The sequence below is a fragment of the Acipenser ruthenus genome, chromosome 25 (assembly GCF_902713425.1).
Source record: "Acipenser ruthenus chromosome 25, fAciRut3.2 maternal haplotype, whole genome shotgun sequence".
Taxonomy (NCBI): Eukaryota; Metazoa; Chordata; class Actinopteri; order Acipenseriformes; family Acipenseridae; genus Acipenser; species Acipenser ruthenus.
This window is the reverse complement of record NC_081213.1, coordinates 1,772,505-1,791,169: the sequence shown is the minus strand read 5'-3', so window position 1 is coordinate 1,791,169 and position 18,665 is coordinate 1,772,505. Positions and strand designations below refer to the sequence as shown.

Sequence of the window (18,665 nt, the reverse complement as noted above, 5' to 3'; positions counted from 1 at the left end):
CTTTTGGCACCAATACCCAACCCTGCATTCCTTATCTAGCATCTGCTAAACTGCAGGTAATCTTCCCTAATGAGCTTAGCGGATGAGTATTTCATGAAATACAGCTCTTGCAATTTTCATTTTTCATAAATCATTACTTGATAAATGCAGAACAAAGACGACAATGAAATAAAAAGGCTGTGGAGCTGCTTGTCATGTGATGCTGTTCTCCGTCTCACGCTTTCAGACAGCCCCCTGCATAAGCAGAAGTGAAATGTCATCATTAACAAACAAAAAAAAAGCAGGGTTGCAAAAACACACAGTTATGAGAATACTCATCAAGTTGAACACACAGTAAAATTCAGGAAGTCATGTGAGACGGCTCCAATCTCTCCCTGGGACATTAGACTCATGTAATCCTTTGTTTTTTTTTTGTCTTTTTACACTTTCTTTCTTCCATCAAGATCAATTACAGAGGACTAGGGGAAGCCAAGGCCAGCAGAGGACGATAATATCTCAGCTCTTTCATTATTGAGAGAGCTCCGTTGGTTTTTACAGAACTCCTTGAGTGTCAGTTGGCTTGCTTTGCTGATAGATTTATTTTACTTTCCCCGCTGAACCCCCACAAAGCAGAGGGAGGCCAGTTAAAGAGTGCAAGAGCCTCCCTTTCTCTTTCCCTGCACGAGTTCCTGAAGCTTTTCTAAACAGAATGCGCTGAACCTTCGTCATTGGCCTGCGTTTAACGAAGGCATCAGAGTAACTCATCTGCTTAACTGTCCTGTCCCAGATGCTCTGGTCATGGCTATTCCGTGCCATGTATATACAGAATACACAGGGGCCATCTGCCACTGCTCACAGCACACCGGCTGACATTCCTGATTAGTTACTTCAGATCATTGTATTAAGGGTTTGCTTGTTAACAGATCGCTCTGGACAGTCAGTCTCGCTGTACATTTGGGGGGGGGGGCATCCCAAAGCTTTTAATCCAGCATATCCATGGATATAGTGTTACTGCACGTGTGGGGGTTGTTTCAGTTCCCTGTTATCAAATATTTTAGGATAAGAAAAAATGCCTCCATTCCCTAGGGATGAATATGGAGGCTGACTTGCATTCCTACTGTGTCTATCTTTTTTTTTTTTTTAATCACACACAAGACACGGACTCATCCAGGACGTAAAGCCACTCTACCCTTCGTAGTGCTACACCAGCGATCAGCTTGAACTGCACCCTGACTTAAATGTGTGAAGCACCTTCAGGGAGGGGAGTGTTTTACTTGACTCCCACAACTGTGTCCGTGGTTAAGGCGAAACGAACAGATCTCTTTCCCTGGGGTTCCAAAGTTAAGACATGTCATATTTCAATAATCCCCGCTGTACGGTAATTACTTAAGACATTTGTGTAACGTGCCACCTTATTCAATGCCGAACACACTCCAGTAGTTTTCTGTAAAGGAAACAGAGACTGTGATTGCTTATAGCAGCTGTCACCTGAGAGGGATTAGCTGCAATCCTCTCTCTCACACACAGACCCAGTCCTTTATTTCACTTTTTAATCTGATTAGCACAGTGTCAAATGGTGCCCTATTTCCCAGAGGTGGAGGGAGAGAAAAAAACAAGAAAAAGAACAATTTCGGCCAAAAAATCCACAAAATGGAACAGTTCCTAAATCACTACGTAACCACTGGTCTCAGTTCACGACCGGGTCAGTCTCATTCAAGGGAGTTACATTTATCACATCGGATAACTATCTTTTTTTCTGTGTGCTTTAAATTGGTGTTACTGGACCCTATTCATGAAACTTAAGACTGTTTTAAGTGATGTCTTGTTACAGACCATTTTTTTAAAAGCTTGTATCGATAAACTATTTTGTTAAAGCCCATTCTGTTCAGTTTAAACCTTCGTAGGTTGAGGCTGGAGTGGGGCGCTGTTAACATGAACATGTCCGAGACCTTTGCTTCTTTGCTTATTCCTGCACCCCCGCTGCACTGCTGCCATCTCACCTGAGCGGATCAATTTGCAAGGAAAGATAATAGCTCTCGTAAGCCACTATTTTATCCTCTAAGTACCTGCTAATGTGCTGCTCAACTATGAGAGTGGCTCTCTCACTGAATTTAGACCCTGGCAAACATGCACAGCAATTAGTGTATCTCCAAATAGATTAGGGATGAAAGGATTTCAGCAGATACTACATTGGATATCCATGCCTGCCAGACAGCCAATCAGAGGGCCTGGAATCAATCAGAATTGATAGTACTGCCATTGTCGTGTCTATGGTAAACCTGGCTTTTTATGACACTGTAAATATAGCTGCGTGGTGCAAGCCTTAAGCTATAAAATGCTTATACTATGCAGCTTTTGTTCAGTCATTGTCCTTTTCTAATTCTGCAAGGCATGCTGAAATGCAACACACCTTCTACCCAGCATAAAATGTCCTGCAGAAATCAAATCAACGCAATGGCTTTGCATGGCAAAGGAGGTTTATTAATACCATCCTGTCCTCCTGCTTGTATCCTATGGTAAGACCTATTGACCTCGTCTTATCCACAACATTCCAAGTGCTTAATCATACATCACTAGCCCCTGGTGTTCATTTCAACACATCTGTGCCAATGCTATTAATGTGCCCTCTATTATCAGTTATGAAAACCCTTCTCTCAAGATAATCTGAGACTGAATTAGAATTAGGTTTATACCTTGTTTCCATGAGCACTGATTGACCACCAATCCGAGTTGATCCGGGTTTCTCTCACATTGCTCCTGAACTCCCATTGATAGTCTACCCAAGTTGAGTGAAACCCCCAAAAACCAAAGAAAATCCATATGCACCAGCAGAAGCACTGACCGCTGCAGGAACACACATTGCACTGAAGAGCTGCTGAAACAATTGGTCCCTGGAGAGATTGCAATGTTTCAATTCCCTTGGTTATTCCAGCTGTCTGGCACCAGGAAAGATAAGACTCCAGCATGGATGTCACACTCCCATGGAATTTGAGACTAGTCAGGGTTCCGACATTCCGGAATAGAACCTGCTTTGGAATCCAGCCAGGACACATCCAGGACACATCCACAGCATTGACAGGGCCTATGGTTTTACTGACTGTGTGGTTACTGAGGTTTGTAACCAACCCTGTTATCTACTCTTCTAAAACGTACTGTAAATCTGAACAGCAATTCTGCACCTTTCATCCAGGCTTTTCTCGTGGTTATGCAATGCATTTACAGTAGTTTATTGTGGTTTGTCATGTTTTTAATGTTTTACCATACCTTTCTGTGCTTTGGTATATTATTGTTGCCCCTTTAAGAGATGGATAGCCTCAAAGGTTTAAGAGCTCTGTATAGTTGTCAGATATTAGGAATGCACCAGGAGAATAGCCATGACCCTGGACATGCTAGGGTGCTTTGTACCTTTGGAGCTTACAACCAACTGTTTAATTGGAGTACGCACTGTGTTTGTGAGTGATTGTTATTGAGCTAGCTGGATAAGCAAGGTTTTACCTCAGAAGACCTGTGAGTCGCCTTAAGTACTCAAAATTCTTTCTCATTTATTTTGTAAGTGAAAAAAAAACCCCAAAAAACAGAAAGTTCCAGAACAGAATTAATAATTTTTTTTCTCACATTGCCTGGCCATCTGCTAGCTGTCTCACAGTAAACTAAGAACAAGGCAATTCTTGTTGGGAATCTGTTGAATTAAGCACAAACGCACCTGTTTCCTCCCCCATCACAGTGAGATCATTGAGATTTCTGAGCTCAGTGCTGACACAGTGCGCTTCTCTACACGAGATGTCTCATTAGCACACCTGGAGTCAGCACTAAATACCGGCAATCTGGCTACTTCGGTCCAGTCAAAACTGCCACGGTGGTGTAATAGTATATTTATATTTCATACCATTTCAGGCTCTGTTTTTAGCTAAGCAGGTGACCACCCCCCTCCTTTACAGGCTCCGCATCCTATAGAACACGCCTGAACTGCTTCAGTATATGCTTCTAAATCCAAAGGCAGCATCCAGTACCAGGGTGGGGATGGGGGCTTGCAGAGCTGGAGAGAAAAGGATGGAACGCAATTGGGGGATGACAACGCAGGACAGGTGAGATGTTTGCATGGGATGGAATTAACTGCCCTTTAAGGTGCTAGTGTCATTTATTTGATTTGTTTTTTAGCTTTTGGTTGGATAGTAGCGCCTAGTGGTAAAATGCTGATTTGAATCCTGAGTGGTGTAGATAAGGTTAACACAAACGTATCGCTGAAGTTTAGAATGGAAGGTGTATGATAGGGTCACTCGTATACGCAGGGAATGGTACATTTAGGGATGAAGCTGGAACACCTAAAAACACAGGAATGATCGACCCTGCCCTGGGACAACCAGGAGGCGTCTTCATGGGCCGAACAGCCTCCACGCTTGTCTTGTATTCTTAAGTGAATGTCAACATTTTTTCCAGAAGATGTATCCGAATGGTTTCTAAACAATATACAACACTAAATCTCCGTAATAACTAATGCCAGGGTCATTGTTAGTTGCTGCGCTCTACCAAAGAGGCCCAATAAGTCCACACATGCTCGCTGTTGTTCTTGCTGTTCGTGTTTGCATGTGCCAGGCTGTGCTCTCGCTGTTCACCTCGCAGATTGACTGAGGTCTAATCCCTTTTCCAAAGCAGCCAGAGCCGGTCTCCTGACAAGCACAAGGCTTGGAGAATTCCCGTCATTCTCCTGTTTGGAAATACCGTCAGCTATCACACTATATTTAGTGCTTTCTGGCTGCTGATAGCTATCTCTGAGAGGCTTTGTTGTGCTAACCTACAGAAGGACACAATACACAGCCTCACACATATCTTTTCACTCTGTGTATCTGTGGGCTTTCAGTGAAGCACAGCACCACAGAACAGGGCTGGTTTTACACAGACTATACTTGAAAGAAGAGCAGGGGAACACTGTATATATGTTGTTACTAAATGTGTGGTTTATTTATTGCTTTTTTAAGGAGTAGTAGTAATTGCTGTTATCTGAGATATTGTCTCAGAAGTGTTGAGCCTTCTGTTTGTGTGATGACCAATTCCCCTTTGAAGTTCAGTTTTAACAGAAAAGGAGGGCGGTTCAGCAGAAACAGTAAAACTTTAACTAAAGACGTGAAACGCATGTTAAACTTGATCCTGCGTTACTTTAACCAGGAAATATTCAACAAAACTTACGGAGTTATGAAGGTTAATTATGATTAGGATTGAGGTCAGGGTTAGAAAAAACAAAAAAATACTAATTTCCTATATGGAAATGATTGATGATTATTGCCTGTTTAACTCATAGAGCAACCTCTAACTGCTCTGTGTTTAGAATATTAGGCACTGAACCTGAAAACAGTGAAGAGCGATTAGCTGAGAAATCACTCCAGAGACCAGAAGGGCCTTGATGGTGCAGCTGGCACATTAGGAGACCAACTATTCTAAACATGCACTGCTGTCCATTAGAAAGTAAGAAGGTACAGTGCATTGGAAGCAGGAGGCCCATCTCACACGTGTGCCCATTTCCTGCAGCAGACCCACCAGGTGTACCCTGGGAGCACCCCTCGGGCCTGCACCACTCCGTCGAGATCTCTGCGGCAGATTACTTTGAACAGCTCCTCTGATGGAGGGGTTAGTCAGACTGGTGTGTGCAGCGCAGCAAGGGGCAGGCAAGACAAAACAGAAACGGAGGCAGAGACAGCTATCTGAACAACCTAAAAACAGAAGCTGAGATCGTGCAGTAACGCTGCGCACAGCACGCCAAAATCCGATAGGGGATTTAAATTCGAAACCTGGCATGCCCTTCTTCAGATCCAAAGCCAAAGACACTGTGCTAACCTGTCCTCCTGTTTATCAAACCCTTCTGAGACGGATTTATGGTACCTGATCTGAGTAAGCACCTCCTATAACAAGAATGCATGCAATGTAAAATAAAGGCAAATTGAGAAAGCCTAATGATCTTTGTAACTCTTCCCGTGAACTTCTTGTGAAAAAGAAAGCGTGCGAGCGGATTTGTGCAGCGTCAGTGGTTTTGCAGCAAGACAGAGCGGGGGAACAGTAGCTATGTCGCTACATCGGGATGAGTACCTGTTTTAAGGGCAGCACGTGCAGGTCTAAACATAACCCACCATTAATCTCCTGTGGCAGCCCCCTAACTCCCTCACAGCTGGGCTATTACCCTGACAAAAATAAAGACGAGCTAAGCAGGCTCGCTGTTATAAATAATGCTCTATATTATGAATCTGTTTTAGTGGGTTACCATGGGGAGGGTTCCCACGTTGTTTATACAGCCAGCTGTTACAAATGAAATCACTTCTAACAACACTTAAGCAAACACTTTCATTGTCAACGTTTTTATAAACGCTTTGCAGAGGCTCAGCCCAACTTTCTTCAACCCCAAAGCTACACGGCCTGGCTATTTCTGTGGATGCAGAACTCATAAAGAAGCACAACAAGGAGAACTGATGCGTTTAAAATACCTACAGTGATAGCACAAGCATTCTTATGTAAAAAAAATGTAAGTGCAGCATACAGACAGTCACCTCCGTATTCTCCTCAGATTCTGATACTCTTTACAACTGAAGAGCACCTGGTTTTATCACAACTGAATAAGCGTTTCAAAAGGTATATGTTGTGCAGTGTGACATACACTCCCATACACTCCCATGCACAAGATATACCTGCACATCTACACAACATATACCTTCTAAAGCACTTATCCAGTAGTATATGCAGTGTGACATACAGTACACATGCACACCTGTCCGTACGCCTCCACTATGTATCAGCTTCAAGGGATGGTAAATAAATACAGCAATGAATTCAGATTTGACTGGCAGTCTGTGGAGCCCTCTCACAGTAGGTGAACCTGTGCATTCGACACACTTGGCTCCATGGCTTAATCTCTCCTTGCGGACAGTCTCCACAGGACAGAGAGCGAGGCTTTGGTTATTAACACATCAAAAGGGTCTGAAAAAAACATGTCATCCACAGCTGCAGCTCAGAGTGTACTCAGATAACAACTAGACCCCCGTCTGTGTACAGCCCATAATGCAACGTATTGTGATGTTTCCTGACAGTTACAATGCGATTGTCAGCTACTGTATGCGTTTCTAGAAGCATTGAGATCAGGTTCTCTCTTTCTCATTCGTTCTCAACATCCCCCAAATTCGCTTGTTGGTCCTGAAGCAGGAACGTCTCTGAGTAATTAGTAATTTCCAACTCAGTACACACCTAGGGCAGTGATCTGTGCTATCTTTGCAAATGGAAAAATGTACAGTGCTTTTAGAATCCATGCAGACTGTCAATACTCTATGCAACATTAATATAGGATGGGCATTATACTGGATTTCTTTTTTTTTTTTTTAACGAGTCAAGCAGTACAAAGCCAACTACATCTTGCATTCCAAGTTTAGAATCTCTTCCATAAGTCAGGCATCACAGACAATGTCGTTCGTTCTGCCCATTACGATGTTCTCTGTTAAATCGGACAGCCACACCCCTTGACTATCTACACCACGCATCAAAGCGATCTGAATTCGTTCCTCTTGGCGTAAAGACATTTCACACCTGAAAGAAATAGAGACCAGCAACATAACCAAGCATGCTTATGATTGCTGACACCGTGTAGTTTCACATTAACAGCGTTAAGAAATAATTCACATTGTTTATTTATTTGATGTGTTCTCCTTTTCTGTCTTTGAGTCAGCCAGTGTGGGTCGAATGTCCGACTTATGTTCCCTATTTCTGGTTCTTTTACTTTTCAATTCAGTTGCCATTTCACTGTGTTTTCTATAAGAATTGCATTGTTCTGCTTGCCATAGCCAGCTCCTCAATCTGAATAAAAAAAAGCTGCATTAAGGGCTTGTGGATAACCACTGATAGGGGAACGTACCTTGTAATGAATTGGCATCTCAGCCCGTTGAGTTGAATGGAAAAGCAAGGGCTGGACATGAACCACAAACCATACGCTTCAATGACGGACGGCTTAAACATTCAACTAAAGAGCAAGCTCTGTAGTCGAGAGGTAAGTACGGGTCTGATACTGATGTCAGTATTAGTGACTCATCAGCTGCTAGGGAGGAGGTTCGGTAGAACCTGATTCACTCCCCAGTGCAATCAAAGGCTCATGCTAGTGCAGGTGTACTCATGTGAACTCTGCATTGCTGCTTGTTCTGCTTCAAGAAGAGACCATTAGCACCGCACTGCCTAACGAGGAGGTGTGGGAATTGATAATTAAAGTGTTAAGCCGCGGGTCATGCTTCTCAATGATCGGGAGCTCCACCTGGCTTCTCAGCACTGAAGCTTCTTGCAAAGACGTTGTAAAGGTGAGAACGATCGACTGTGACGAGGCTAGTCTTAACTTCCCTAATATTACATTTTTAAACCTGTTCCGTATCTTACTATGTGTGCTCTGTATGATTACTCTTGTTTCTGCTTTGATCATTGTGGTATGAACTAGGCTTTAGCATTGCACTGTGCACGGAAGTCTATTGGTGAAGCAGTGTGCGTGTGCATCACTGAAATGCTTCCCCACCTCACTTCCCCCACAATCAGCCTTTAGGTTAATTATCAGAAAAACTAAAATAGCCAACACCTGAGTGTGGGCCCCATTCACGCCTTCTTCAGAACTTTCTTTAAAAAGTGTTTGTAAATGTTCTACGGCCAGTGCCTTCCTCGGTGCAGAAATGTTTCATTCATCACAAACACCATTTCATTAACCACGACAAGCTATCACAAAATAAAGCGCCGTGGTAAATATATGCAGCACGTTTCTGACCATTTTTTTGGTGTAAACGGCAAATGTCACTCTTTACAAATTCCTTTTGAGCAATAAAAAGTAACTACCAGAGAGAGAGAGAGAGAGAGAGAGAGAGAGAGAGAGAGAGAGAGAGAGAGAGAGAGAGAGAGAGAGACCAGTCACTGTTCTACCGGAATGATCTGCAGTCCCTTTTTTAGGAGCCTGTGAGTACTTTTCACGGCAGTGTGTTCAAACCTTCTGTCCATCAGTGTGCAGATCTGCCGACTCTCTGCTGTTTCATTCCTTGCGGTCATGAAAGATTTAACGAAGGGCCATTTCATTTTAATGCGACGTCACATTGTGTCTCCTTTTTACTCCTTCTTATTGATTTTTGCTGCAAGCATGGTTGCAGTGTTTTTAGAAATGTCCACTTGTTGCGAGTTCCTGACTGTGTTTTTATTGCAAATGAGGTTTTCGGCCGGCCAGAAGTAAAATTAGGTGCATAAAATTGTTAGGCAGTATTTCTCAAACCAGGAAGCAATTTGTAAGTTTTTTTCTTTGTTTTTTTTTTTTAAATCACATGAGTTCTCTGAATAACTTTAAACACTCTGTAGAATCAGTCAATAACGGATTATTAATTTAGCATCAATTTTTATTTATTTTTTACCTTTCATGGCTAATCAAGCTTGTAATAAAATGTGGAATGGATGACTCTGCTATGCAAGAAGAATCTAATTTCCATCCCCAGGGTCCATCCCTGTACTATACTGCAGCACACCGTGGGTACAAATCCCAGCCAACGTTTACTAAAAGCAAAGAGTACAATAGAATCCATCAGTGGAGGTATATAGCTGCAAGTAATCACTGTCGGGTCGCAGCATCGCTGTTACTGATTGTTCAAATGAATCCCTTTAAAATCAGCCCCATTGCTTTCTGAATGTCTGATCTGTTCTAATTAAAAAGAAAAAGTAAAACAGAAGAGACCACATTGCAGGTGCTTCATCAAGCCCCCTGTACCCCGCACGCTGCCTCCCTCACTGCTGTGAAAGAAGTAACAACCTGGTAACTGGAAGAAATGTTTCTGAAAGTCGCAGCACTTGAGAGACTCAGACACGTGCTATGGAATCTGATCTCTATACGTGAATAACGTGAAGGGGGGGAGGGAGGGCATGGATCAGAGGCAGGGTGGGGTCAATTCCTGTTTTTCAATTCCAAATCCCAATTCAAATTGCTTTTGAATGACTTGGAATTGGAATTGATATTTTACAGACATAATAATGTGCTTTCACTTGAAGCCAATTTAATTGACTAAAACAGCTACTTCCATTTAAGTCATGTGTTGCCACCGCGAGATGCTCATTTGAACAGAATACTGCCAATTGCGGTTTTGATTAATGAGGTGTTGGAATTGATTAAAAGGGAGTGGGAATTGGAATTGGGAGTGGAATTCTAAAATTTGGAAACAGAATCGGAATTGACGTCAACCCTGATCAGCACCAGCATTGGATTTGTAAGGACTGCTCTCGCTACACCCCTGCCCAAACACAAAGCGTTTTCTTAACTTCTTAGCTTTCATAAACTACCATGCTTTTAATATGGTATATTTTACAGGGGACAATCTATGCATTCAGTAAATCACAGCTATTGCATTGATTAAAAACTGTCTGTATAAGGTTGTCTGTCTAGGAAATTGCATTTACATCATTTTTGAAGAAAAATGCCTTTAAAAAAAAAAAAAAAAAAGTTTTCGAAATGTCGTTGCAAGGTGTAAAATTGTCTGTAGTTTGTAAGTCACTGTTTTAGTTTCTTCCTCTCTCTCTCTCTTCCTTCCTTCCTTCCTTCCTCTTTGTGTATGGGTCCTTAGGTAAACACTCCTAAAAACTCAACTAAAGTGGAGTTTCAGATCTGCCCACATCTCTGTGTAATGGAAGAGATGTTTAAAGGGCTCAGAGCCCTCTGAAATTCCAATGCTGTATTTTAGACTAGCCCTGTGCCAACATTACTGCAGCCTCTCTCAAATTTACTAAGCTGTGTAATCTTGAGCACCCACTTTCACACTGTGATTTTAGGAGCCCTCGGATTGCATTCCGAAAGTATTTTAAAACAACCAGTGTGCAGAGGAGTCACATTCACATTCAAGTTGTCCCAAAGCGTGCTTTCTCAGACCCTGATTACCACTAAATCTGAGCTAGCTTACTTAAAGAGGAACTAGGCACAGGTGTGAAAGATCACAGCCTAAATCTATGTCTGTCAGCCTCTCTCACATTTACTAAATTGTTTAATTTCATGCAATCGCTTTTGGTCCTTCAAAACCTATACAAACCGTTAATGTTTCCAAAACTCAAGCCCAACCTCAAACCCTTGCTAGTGTTATACAGCTAAAAAAAGCTGTAGATCTGCTGGTGTTTAGATATTTAACATGCTTCCCTTTTTGGTTCCCGGTAGGCTTCTCCTCTGCTGTTTGTCACAGACTCCTCAGTGCCAGTGCAGATGTAGGCAGCACAGCAGCACACAAGCCTGAGAAAGGTCCTGAAGGTATAATTCAGTACTTGGCTGATCTTTTCCAGATCAGCATATTTGGCCCAGTGGTTCAATTCAGCGTCTTCCAGGTATCGTTGTTGTGCCTGCAGGTGGAATTGGGTAATGAGAGCAGGGCAGCTTCATGGATCAGCACTGACGCGTTACCGCTGATCTGCCTATGATCAGGCTCTGTGGAGGCAGGCTCTTTAGCTTTGTAATTTTCAGCTTCAATCAACGAAGGGAAAGCTGGGTACTGTTAAAGTGGATTTCTGCACTGCCGTGAGGTTTAATTTGCTGCATTTTACTTACACTACAAATACATGCAGTAACGACATAGATTTTCTAATTTACAAAAAGTGCTTACAAACCAGTTGTATAGGAGGCTTTGCATTAGCGTGTAGAATTCAGTGTTACAATACCACTTTGGATACTTGATCTTAGAAGCTCAGCAAAGGGCTGAACCTTGTTAGCATTTGGATGGATGGCAAACGTCCCAGCATGGTTTTAATATATCAGACAATATACACAAGATGCTGTCCTTCAGTGTTAAAATAATATTAGTTGGAATATTAGACACATGGACGGCTGGCTACTCCTGTGCAATTCTGGAGTTTAGAGAAAAGAAAATCTGCCAATTCTCTGGCTTTGGAAGGCGATCAGACAAGCTAAATTAAAATGCAACCTTCCCCCGAATAGAAATTATTTGGATAACTATCCTGGCAACTTGCTGTTGGGTTGAAATAAAAAGCTGCTGTCTAATGATATTGTTTTTGTATTACCTGACTTTTTTGGCGAAGTGTTTATCAAGCGGTGATAAACTGCCATTGCAATCAGCTAGCAAACATCTCATTATTTTTGTCTTTTTTGTTGTAAGATTTGTAATCCTTGTATGTAACATCTCAGAAAGCAAAAGGAAGGGCAGCAGTGTGGAGTAGTGGTTAGGGCTCTGGACTCTTGACCGGAGGGTCGTGGGTTCAATCCCAAATGGGGGACACTGTTGCTGTACTTTACCTAGATTGCTCCAGTAAAAACCCAACTGTATAAATAGATAATTGTGTGTAAAAAAAGAATGTAATTGTATGTGAAAATAATGTGATATCTTATAACAATTGTAAGTCGAACTGGATAAGGGCGTCTGCTAAGAAATAAATAATAAAGGTAAGTGGAGGAAAAGCACACAGTGCTCCTGCATTATGCAGGAATCACAAGGTTTCTTTTGTTACATTCCTGTGTACTTGGCTAGTGTCGCCCTGCACCTCATTAATGTGTCAGTCTCTGTACTGTCACCCTGCAGCTTACCCCCTCTCAAATATCTCGACTCTCCACAAAGCTCACCTCCTCCTAGCACCCCATTTTTCAAACTTCCATCATATGAATCCTGGAGATCCTTTATCGTTTCAAATGTTATCTTTTGTTCTACATTCTTACGGTTCCAGAACATTCTATACAGAACCATGGGGCTTTTTCTGAAACCGATTGTGTTTGGGATTCTGTTAAAGAGTTCTGTGCAGCATGGCTGATAGAAAACCCAGGGGATTTAAAAAGAATAATGTAAGGTCTTATACACGAGCAACACGAAATGCATGCTCCTGGATCATAACCCAAGTAACTTTGTCATTGTGCAACACAAAGAAAACTAGTTTCATCTCTAGTTTCAAACAGACGCTGCTCGGCTAAGCAAAGGAACATATTGAATTAACATTGCTTTACTGTATTTAGTTGCTGCAGTGTGTAAGCGAAAAAGCTGACGCTGGTAGTTTTGCAGTTTGTTGACTTTACTACACTCTGCTGTACTGGGATTCTGCAGTAAAGTTTTACAAGGCAGATTCTAGTCATATGGCTTCAGCAGACGTGCCAACCTTGGAAGAAATGTCAGTGTTTAGTGTTTGTTTTATTTCTCTAACTGGAAGGAGAAGCTATTGAGATCATCCTTTACTGTATATCTGAAGGGGGTCCTGGAAATTTGCAGTAACAGTGCGCATTCCATACTGGAATGAAGGAACTCCAAACAAGTTAATGTGTGTGAACGTGCTGTGATCGTTTTCGATAACTTTGAGAGGCACTTGAGACCGACAACATCTTCAGTTCAAGAGCGCCACTTCAGGCTTTTAAAAACCAACAACAGAAATGGAACCGAAGGGAAGCTCCTTATGAAAAACCCGGGTAGCACAAGCGTTGTTTTTGTGTTCCTATACAATGTCACAGCACTGTACAATCCCAATCCTGCTTCGTCAAACATAAATATCTTTTGACTAAAGGAAGGTAATGAAGACATAAACCAGAACAGCCTGTTGGATTCTGGATAGCTCTCAGTTAGGCTTTAGCTGTTTCTGCGCTATTAAAAAGGGATGCACTCAAGTGAATGCAAAGAAGCTCATTTGATCAAATGCCTGAACATTCGGAATTAGATCCTGCCACAGTGTGATAATTTGATAAAACAGGCTATTGTGCATTTTATTTAGGGTTGCGGTATTCTCTTTATCAGGCTCCTGCAAGCATCCCTAAACGTACATTCTATACAGAATATCATACAGAACACTGTACGATACAAGCCGACATCTCCCCACGAGAGGTCCGACGGCTGTTTCACATCAGTATCAGGGAAGACTGTATATTATATTTTTGTTATACAGTACTGTTTGAAGCTCTGGGGTCGGACATTAGCATGGCACTGTCAGTCAGCTGTAGGGTTTACAAATCGATCTACTCTTCGCTTCATCAAACTTCATCAATCTGTTCGTTCTGGGAAAGCACCTGTCATCAGCCCTCTGTCACAGCCCGTCTTACCCATCATGACTGAAACTGACACACAGGGAAATGTTTTACCCATCATGACTGAAACCGACACACAGGGAAATGCAGCTTTTGTATATTACTTTATAAAATTGCATCAGATTTCAAAAACAAATTAATCAGTCGCACGAGAGGGGCCAGCCCATTTACACAAGAGTGTGCTACATAATGCAGGGCAGGTTTTTCCAACCCCTGGATATATGGTTTTATGAATATGTATTTATATTCTGTACACTGCATATATTGCAAATAAAAGGGTACAGATTTAACACAAGTGGACTGTGACACCTCTGATGAAGCACCCATACTGATTTATGAATAACCTTTACCAGAGTGAAATACTTCACAAAACCAGAGTCTAATACTGTAACCAGACTAACAGGAGGTGTGTAAGCAGTCTGGTTAGCTGATAACCAGAGACTCTGAACGTAACAAGAAGGTATTGCAACAAGGAAATCTACTGCAAGTGCCTAGCATGGCATTAAAAACACAATGATGACTGTTATGAACCGTTGCAACCTGCAGATTTAACGCCATGTTAAAATTAGACCAGGTAGTGATTCGGTTCATCTGACAATCCCATAAAAACCTGACTTCGTACTGAACTTTTTACTGTGATGCTGAACATCTACAGAAAGTATAAACGTCGCAAACACAAGTAAACTACCCTTTTAAAAGTTCAGCACGGCACAGTATTTTTGCAGTTTTCCTGTGGTTATACTGTGCATTTACCGTAGTTTAGCCTGGTTTGCCATGTTTGTTAATATGCTTTACCATGCCTCGATATTCTTTACCATGCATTCACTATAGGCTTTATTACACTTTGCTTTTGCTATGGCAAACTATATATTCAACTTACTCTCTTATTAATTTCATTAAGGGTGTTGTAAACCGGTGGTTTTTAGGTTATTATATGACAATATGGTGTGTAATTCGATTTGTTAACGTAACATTATTCAGCAGGTTTCATTCGGCTTTATGAAGCAAAGTGAGTTCATTCTATCGGGTGATACAAAACGTTTGGCCAGAGCTGTAATGAGTTTCAGCCCATTCTTGACTGCAGTGAAACCTCAACCGTGTACAGTATTTTATACAAGTATGTATTTTGTTCTGCATTATAGGCCTACCGTTGGGTACAGTCCCTGCGCTTCCAACATCTTTTAACATCCACATAATCTGTTTACAAAGATGTACAATAAGTATCACAGAGCAAGTCACTTAACCTCCTTGAAACGGCCTTCAGATGAGACGTAAAACCGAGGTCCTATTGGAAGCGACAGCCGCAGCAGCTGTTGCTGATGCATAGTTCACCCCCTAGTCTTTGGATAAAAGCCTGCTAAATGACTACATAATAATAATAATAATAATAATTATAATAATAATTATAATAATAATAATAATAATAATAATAATAATAATAATAATAATAATAATAATAATAATAATAATATACACGGAACTTTTAAGCTGTACTCATCTTTACAAGCGGCAGGTATTGAAAAGCGTTTACTGAAGAGAAATGGAATGGCTATTTGGACACAATATACAGTTTATATATATCTATATATATGGTGGTGCCCATAAGTGTACCAACAAACCAAAAAGAATGATCATAACCGCCTATGTCAGAAATCCCATAAATGCATTATCCTATATTTTACAGTGGAAAGAATGGCCTATTTGTGGACGCACTGTTGTATTACTTTTCTGTGCGGAGGGACTCAATAGGTCACCCCCCTCGACACGAACAAATGTCGTTGTCATCACATCACTTGTACAATCCACGCACACTGCCAGCACGGTAATCAATCACGTCTCAAACACCGAGAGTACGCTTTCAGAAGGGACGGTCCTGGATTGCTGACTGATTTGTAACAAGCAGAGGTGCAAAAAACATACGCACGTACGTATGTACTCTTCTCTATCAGTTTAAACCTGATTTGAAATCTCAGGATGTTTTATTAAGATAGGATTGTTCTTACCTGCCCATGCACTCAATAACGCCGCTTGTTTGGCAAGGCTGCAGGGGAACTTACCCGACAGCTGCTTAAATGCAGTGCAAAAAAAGTTAAATGACTCACATGAAAGCATGGTATATGAAAGCCCATCCTCTGGGTCTCTCCAGCACGTTGTAAAGACAGTTTTGTAGTTTTCTGTAGCGCTTGTTGGAGCAAGAACTGTTTGTCCGGGCTCTCGGGACGACTGGTCGCGGCGTTCCGAGGAGCCCAGTGCGGTGTGGAGGATGGCCGCGCTCCGGGGTAGACGGCTCGCTCCTCTCCGTGTGGACTGCGGTCAGGGCTACGAACTCGACCCGCCTCTCGTCACTGATCCCGCCGTTGTTGGCCGGGGTTCCTAACATAATATATATATTTTTTAAATAAAAAAAAGGAAAACCCTGCTCGACTTGATGTCTTTGTTGTGATTTCCAACTTTCAAGTTAAGTCATAGTATCGATATTGCGTGTGTGTGTTGTTAATGTTGCTAGTCTATATAATTACAAAACTATAATTACAAACATCAATCAGAAACAGTTATGTTTTTTTTAAAAAAAAAGCTGTACTTTTAGAGTAACCTTTGATTGCGTTTTTTAAATTATATTACATTATGTGGAGTAAGATGGAATTTAACATGTTGTGCAAAACAATCAAACAAAATTCAGGCGTAAAATAACTGAATTATCTTAATTTTAAACAGAAGTTACCAGTCTACTCAATATGATTATGCGTTCGTATTAAACATACAAATAATGCAGTAACTGCGTGTGGATATTTAGGTGTAAATATTAGTTTTGTCTTTCTATACGGTCTCTTTTAAATGCATTACAGTTGATTCTGTAGAAGCCCTCGATTGATCTGCTTCATAAGAATTTTTTTTTTTTTTAAAGAGAGTGCTTCACTGTGAGAGCGAATCTGCGGTGCGAGTCTTGACTTTATCCCGTCCCGGCTTTGCCCTGCGCAGGGACCACTTTGTCAGTTTGTCTGTCCAGGCATACGCGTAAAAGTTCCTGGGACGTTCTTCAATGCAAGTCTGAACCACAGATGACAAGAAAGACCTCCCACCAGTTCTGCAAATCTGACAGTCCAGCGGGCTGCAGTCGGGAAGTTTCCCACAATCGCAGGAGCATTAAAACAAACAAAAAAAAAACAAAACAAAAACACAACCACCGGGCTGTTGTATCGTAGTCAAAAAAAAAATGAAAACGAAGTTTAGTCCGTCAGTGTGCAGATGACAGAAGCAACGGCATCTTGACACTGTATTTTTAAGTGAGGGTTCCCGTCGCGTCTATAGCGCTTCCCGGTGATCCTTGGCTCTGTGATTGCAATTTTAGTTTACAAGGCAAGCAGCTGGTTAGTGTCACAAAAGTAGAGAGGATGCTTTTTTGGGGAATCTGTGCACGCTCCCACACAAGCGGTCGTTTCGTTTCTTTCTTTCTTTCTTTCTTTCTTTCTTTCTTTCTTGTCAATCAACCGCTGTCCTCGCCCTTCTCTGAATCCGGTGGTGTTCAACAGGGATGTAATGAAACCCAAATAACAGGAATAACCCCGTTAATAACAATATCCCGGCAGCTCTGTTTCCCACCTGCCGTTTGATTTGGTTTCCTAACATCCCTTTAGGCCCTCCCTCCCAGAGTAGCTACGAGTTCAGCTCCCCTCCCTCTAGCGTAGAAGAAACAGGAGAAGGGGAAAGAAGAGAGAAAGAAAAGGTCATTGTGGCCCGGTCACGCGTGTGGTTTTCACTTTCAGAGTTTGTTAGTTCGGTTTTATGCGAACTACAGGAAAAGAAGATTTGGTTCAATCCACGCCGTTAACGTTTTAAATCACGAGCAGATCAGTGCTTAGGGTTCTGCGTTATGTGCACACATCCTTTTAACACTGTGAAACTGAACTGCAGTAAGCACAATGGCTTTAAAAGTGCCCCACGCAGCGTATGGGATGCAAAATACCATTAGACTTGGACAATATGTTCATATACAGTCTTTTTATATTCCACGCTGTTGCTCTGAGCAGCCACTAGAGGGGGTTCTATACTGAGATCACCAAATTCCACATCAGCGATGTGCCTGGTATGTTGTAAATAGATATGAGCCTGGGCGTCATATATAGAAAACCTTGATCCCACCCACCAAAGAGACTGAATGCAATGGTCTTAATATAAAAGGAGAGAAGTGAATTTGTTGTATTCACAATAATGGTCTTGGTACAGTATTTACTATAAAAAGAATATATATTTGCGTGCAAAACTCCGACAAAGGGTGCATATGCCTGTTAATGGAAATATATTGGAAGCGTGCAATTGTGTTGGAACTTGGTATGGGCATTCCTTAGTTCCTGAGGTTCAAAAGCTGATGATATCAGACTCGTGGTTGGTTGGGTGAATGAAGGCTATATGTTGGGAACTAGATGCATGCAGTTTTTGCCTTACTAAACAAAATGCTGCAGCAAGATGGACAGTTGGACACTGATCTGTGCTCCCGGCTCCTGTGTTCTTCTCTGCATATTTCTTGCATAGCTTTTTATTGTGTTTATTTACTGTATTATGCCAGCACTGGCAATATTATAATACATCACAACTGACACTGTATTTTAAACTGTATATGTTTTAAGCAGTCATTTAGTCTGCCTGGGGTAGCAGTAAAGAAGGC

General features: G+C 41.7%; 1 protein-coding gene across 1 annotated transcript in view; it reads right to left on the bottom strand.

Annotated features, from left to right (window-relative positions):
• Window positions 1-17,703, bottom strand: part of LOC131701475 (potassium voltage-gated channel subfamily KQT member 4-like) — a 46,156-nt gene extending 28,453 nt beyond the window's left edge. The window contains exon 1 of the mRNA XM_058999350.1: window positions 16,105-17,703. Within this exon, the coding sequence (XP_058855333.1) occupies window positions 16,105-16,382 (278 nt within the window). The 5' untranslated portion in view covers window positions 16,383-17,703. The remainder of the gene's footprint in view (window positions 1-16,104) is intronic.
• Window positions 17,704-18,665: the final 962 nt, after the last annotated feature.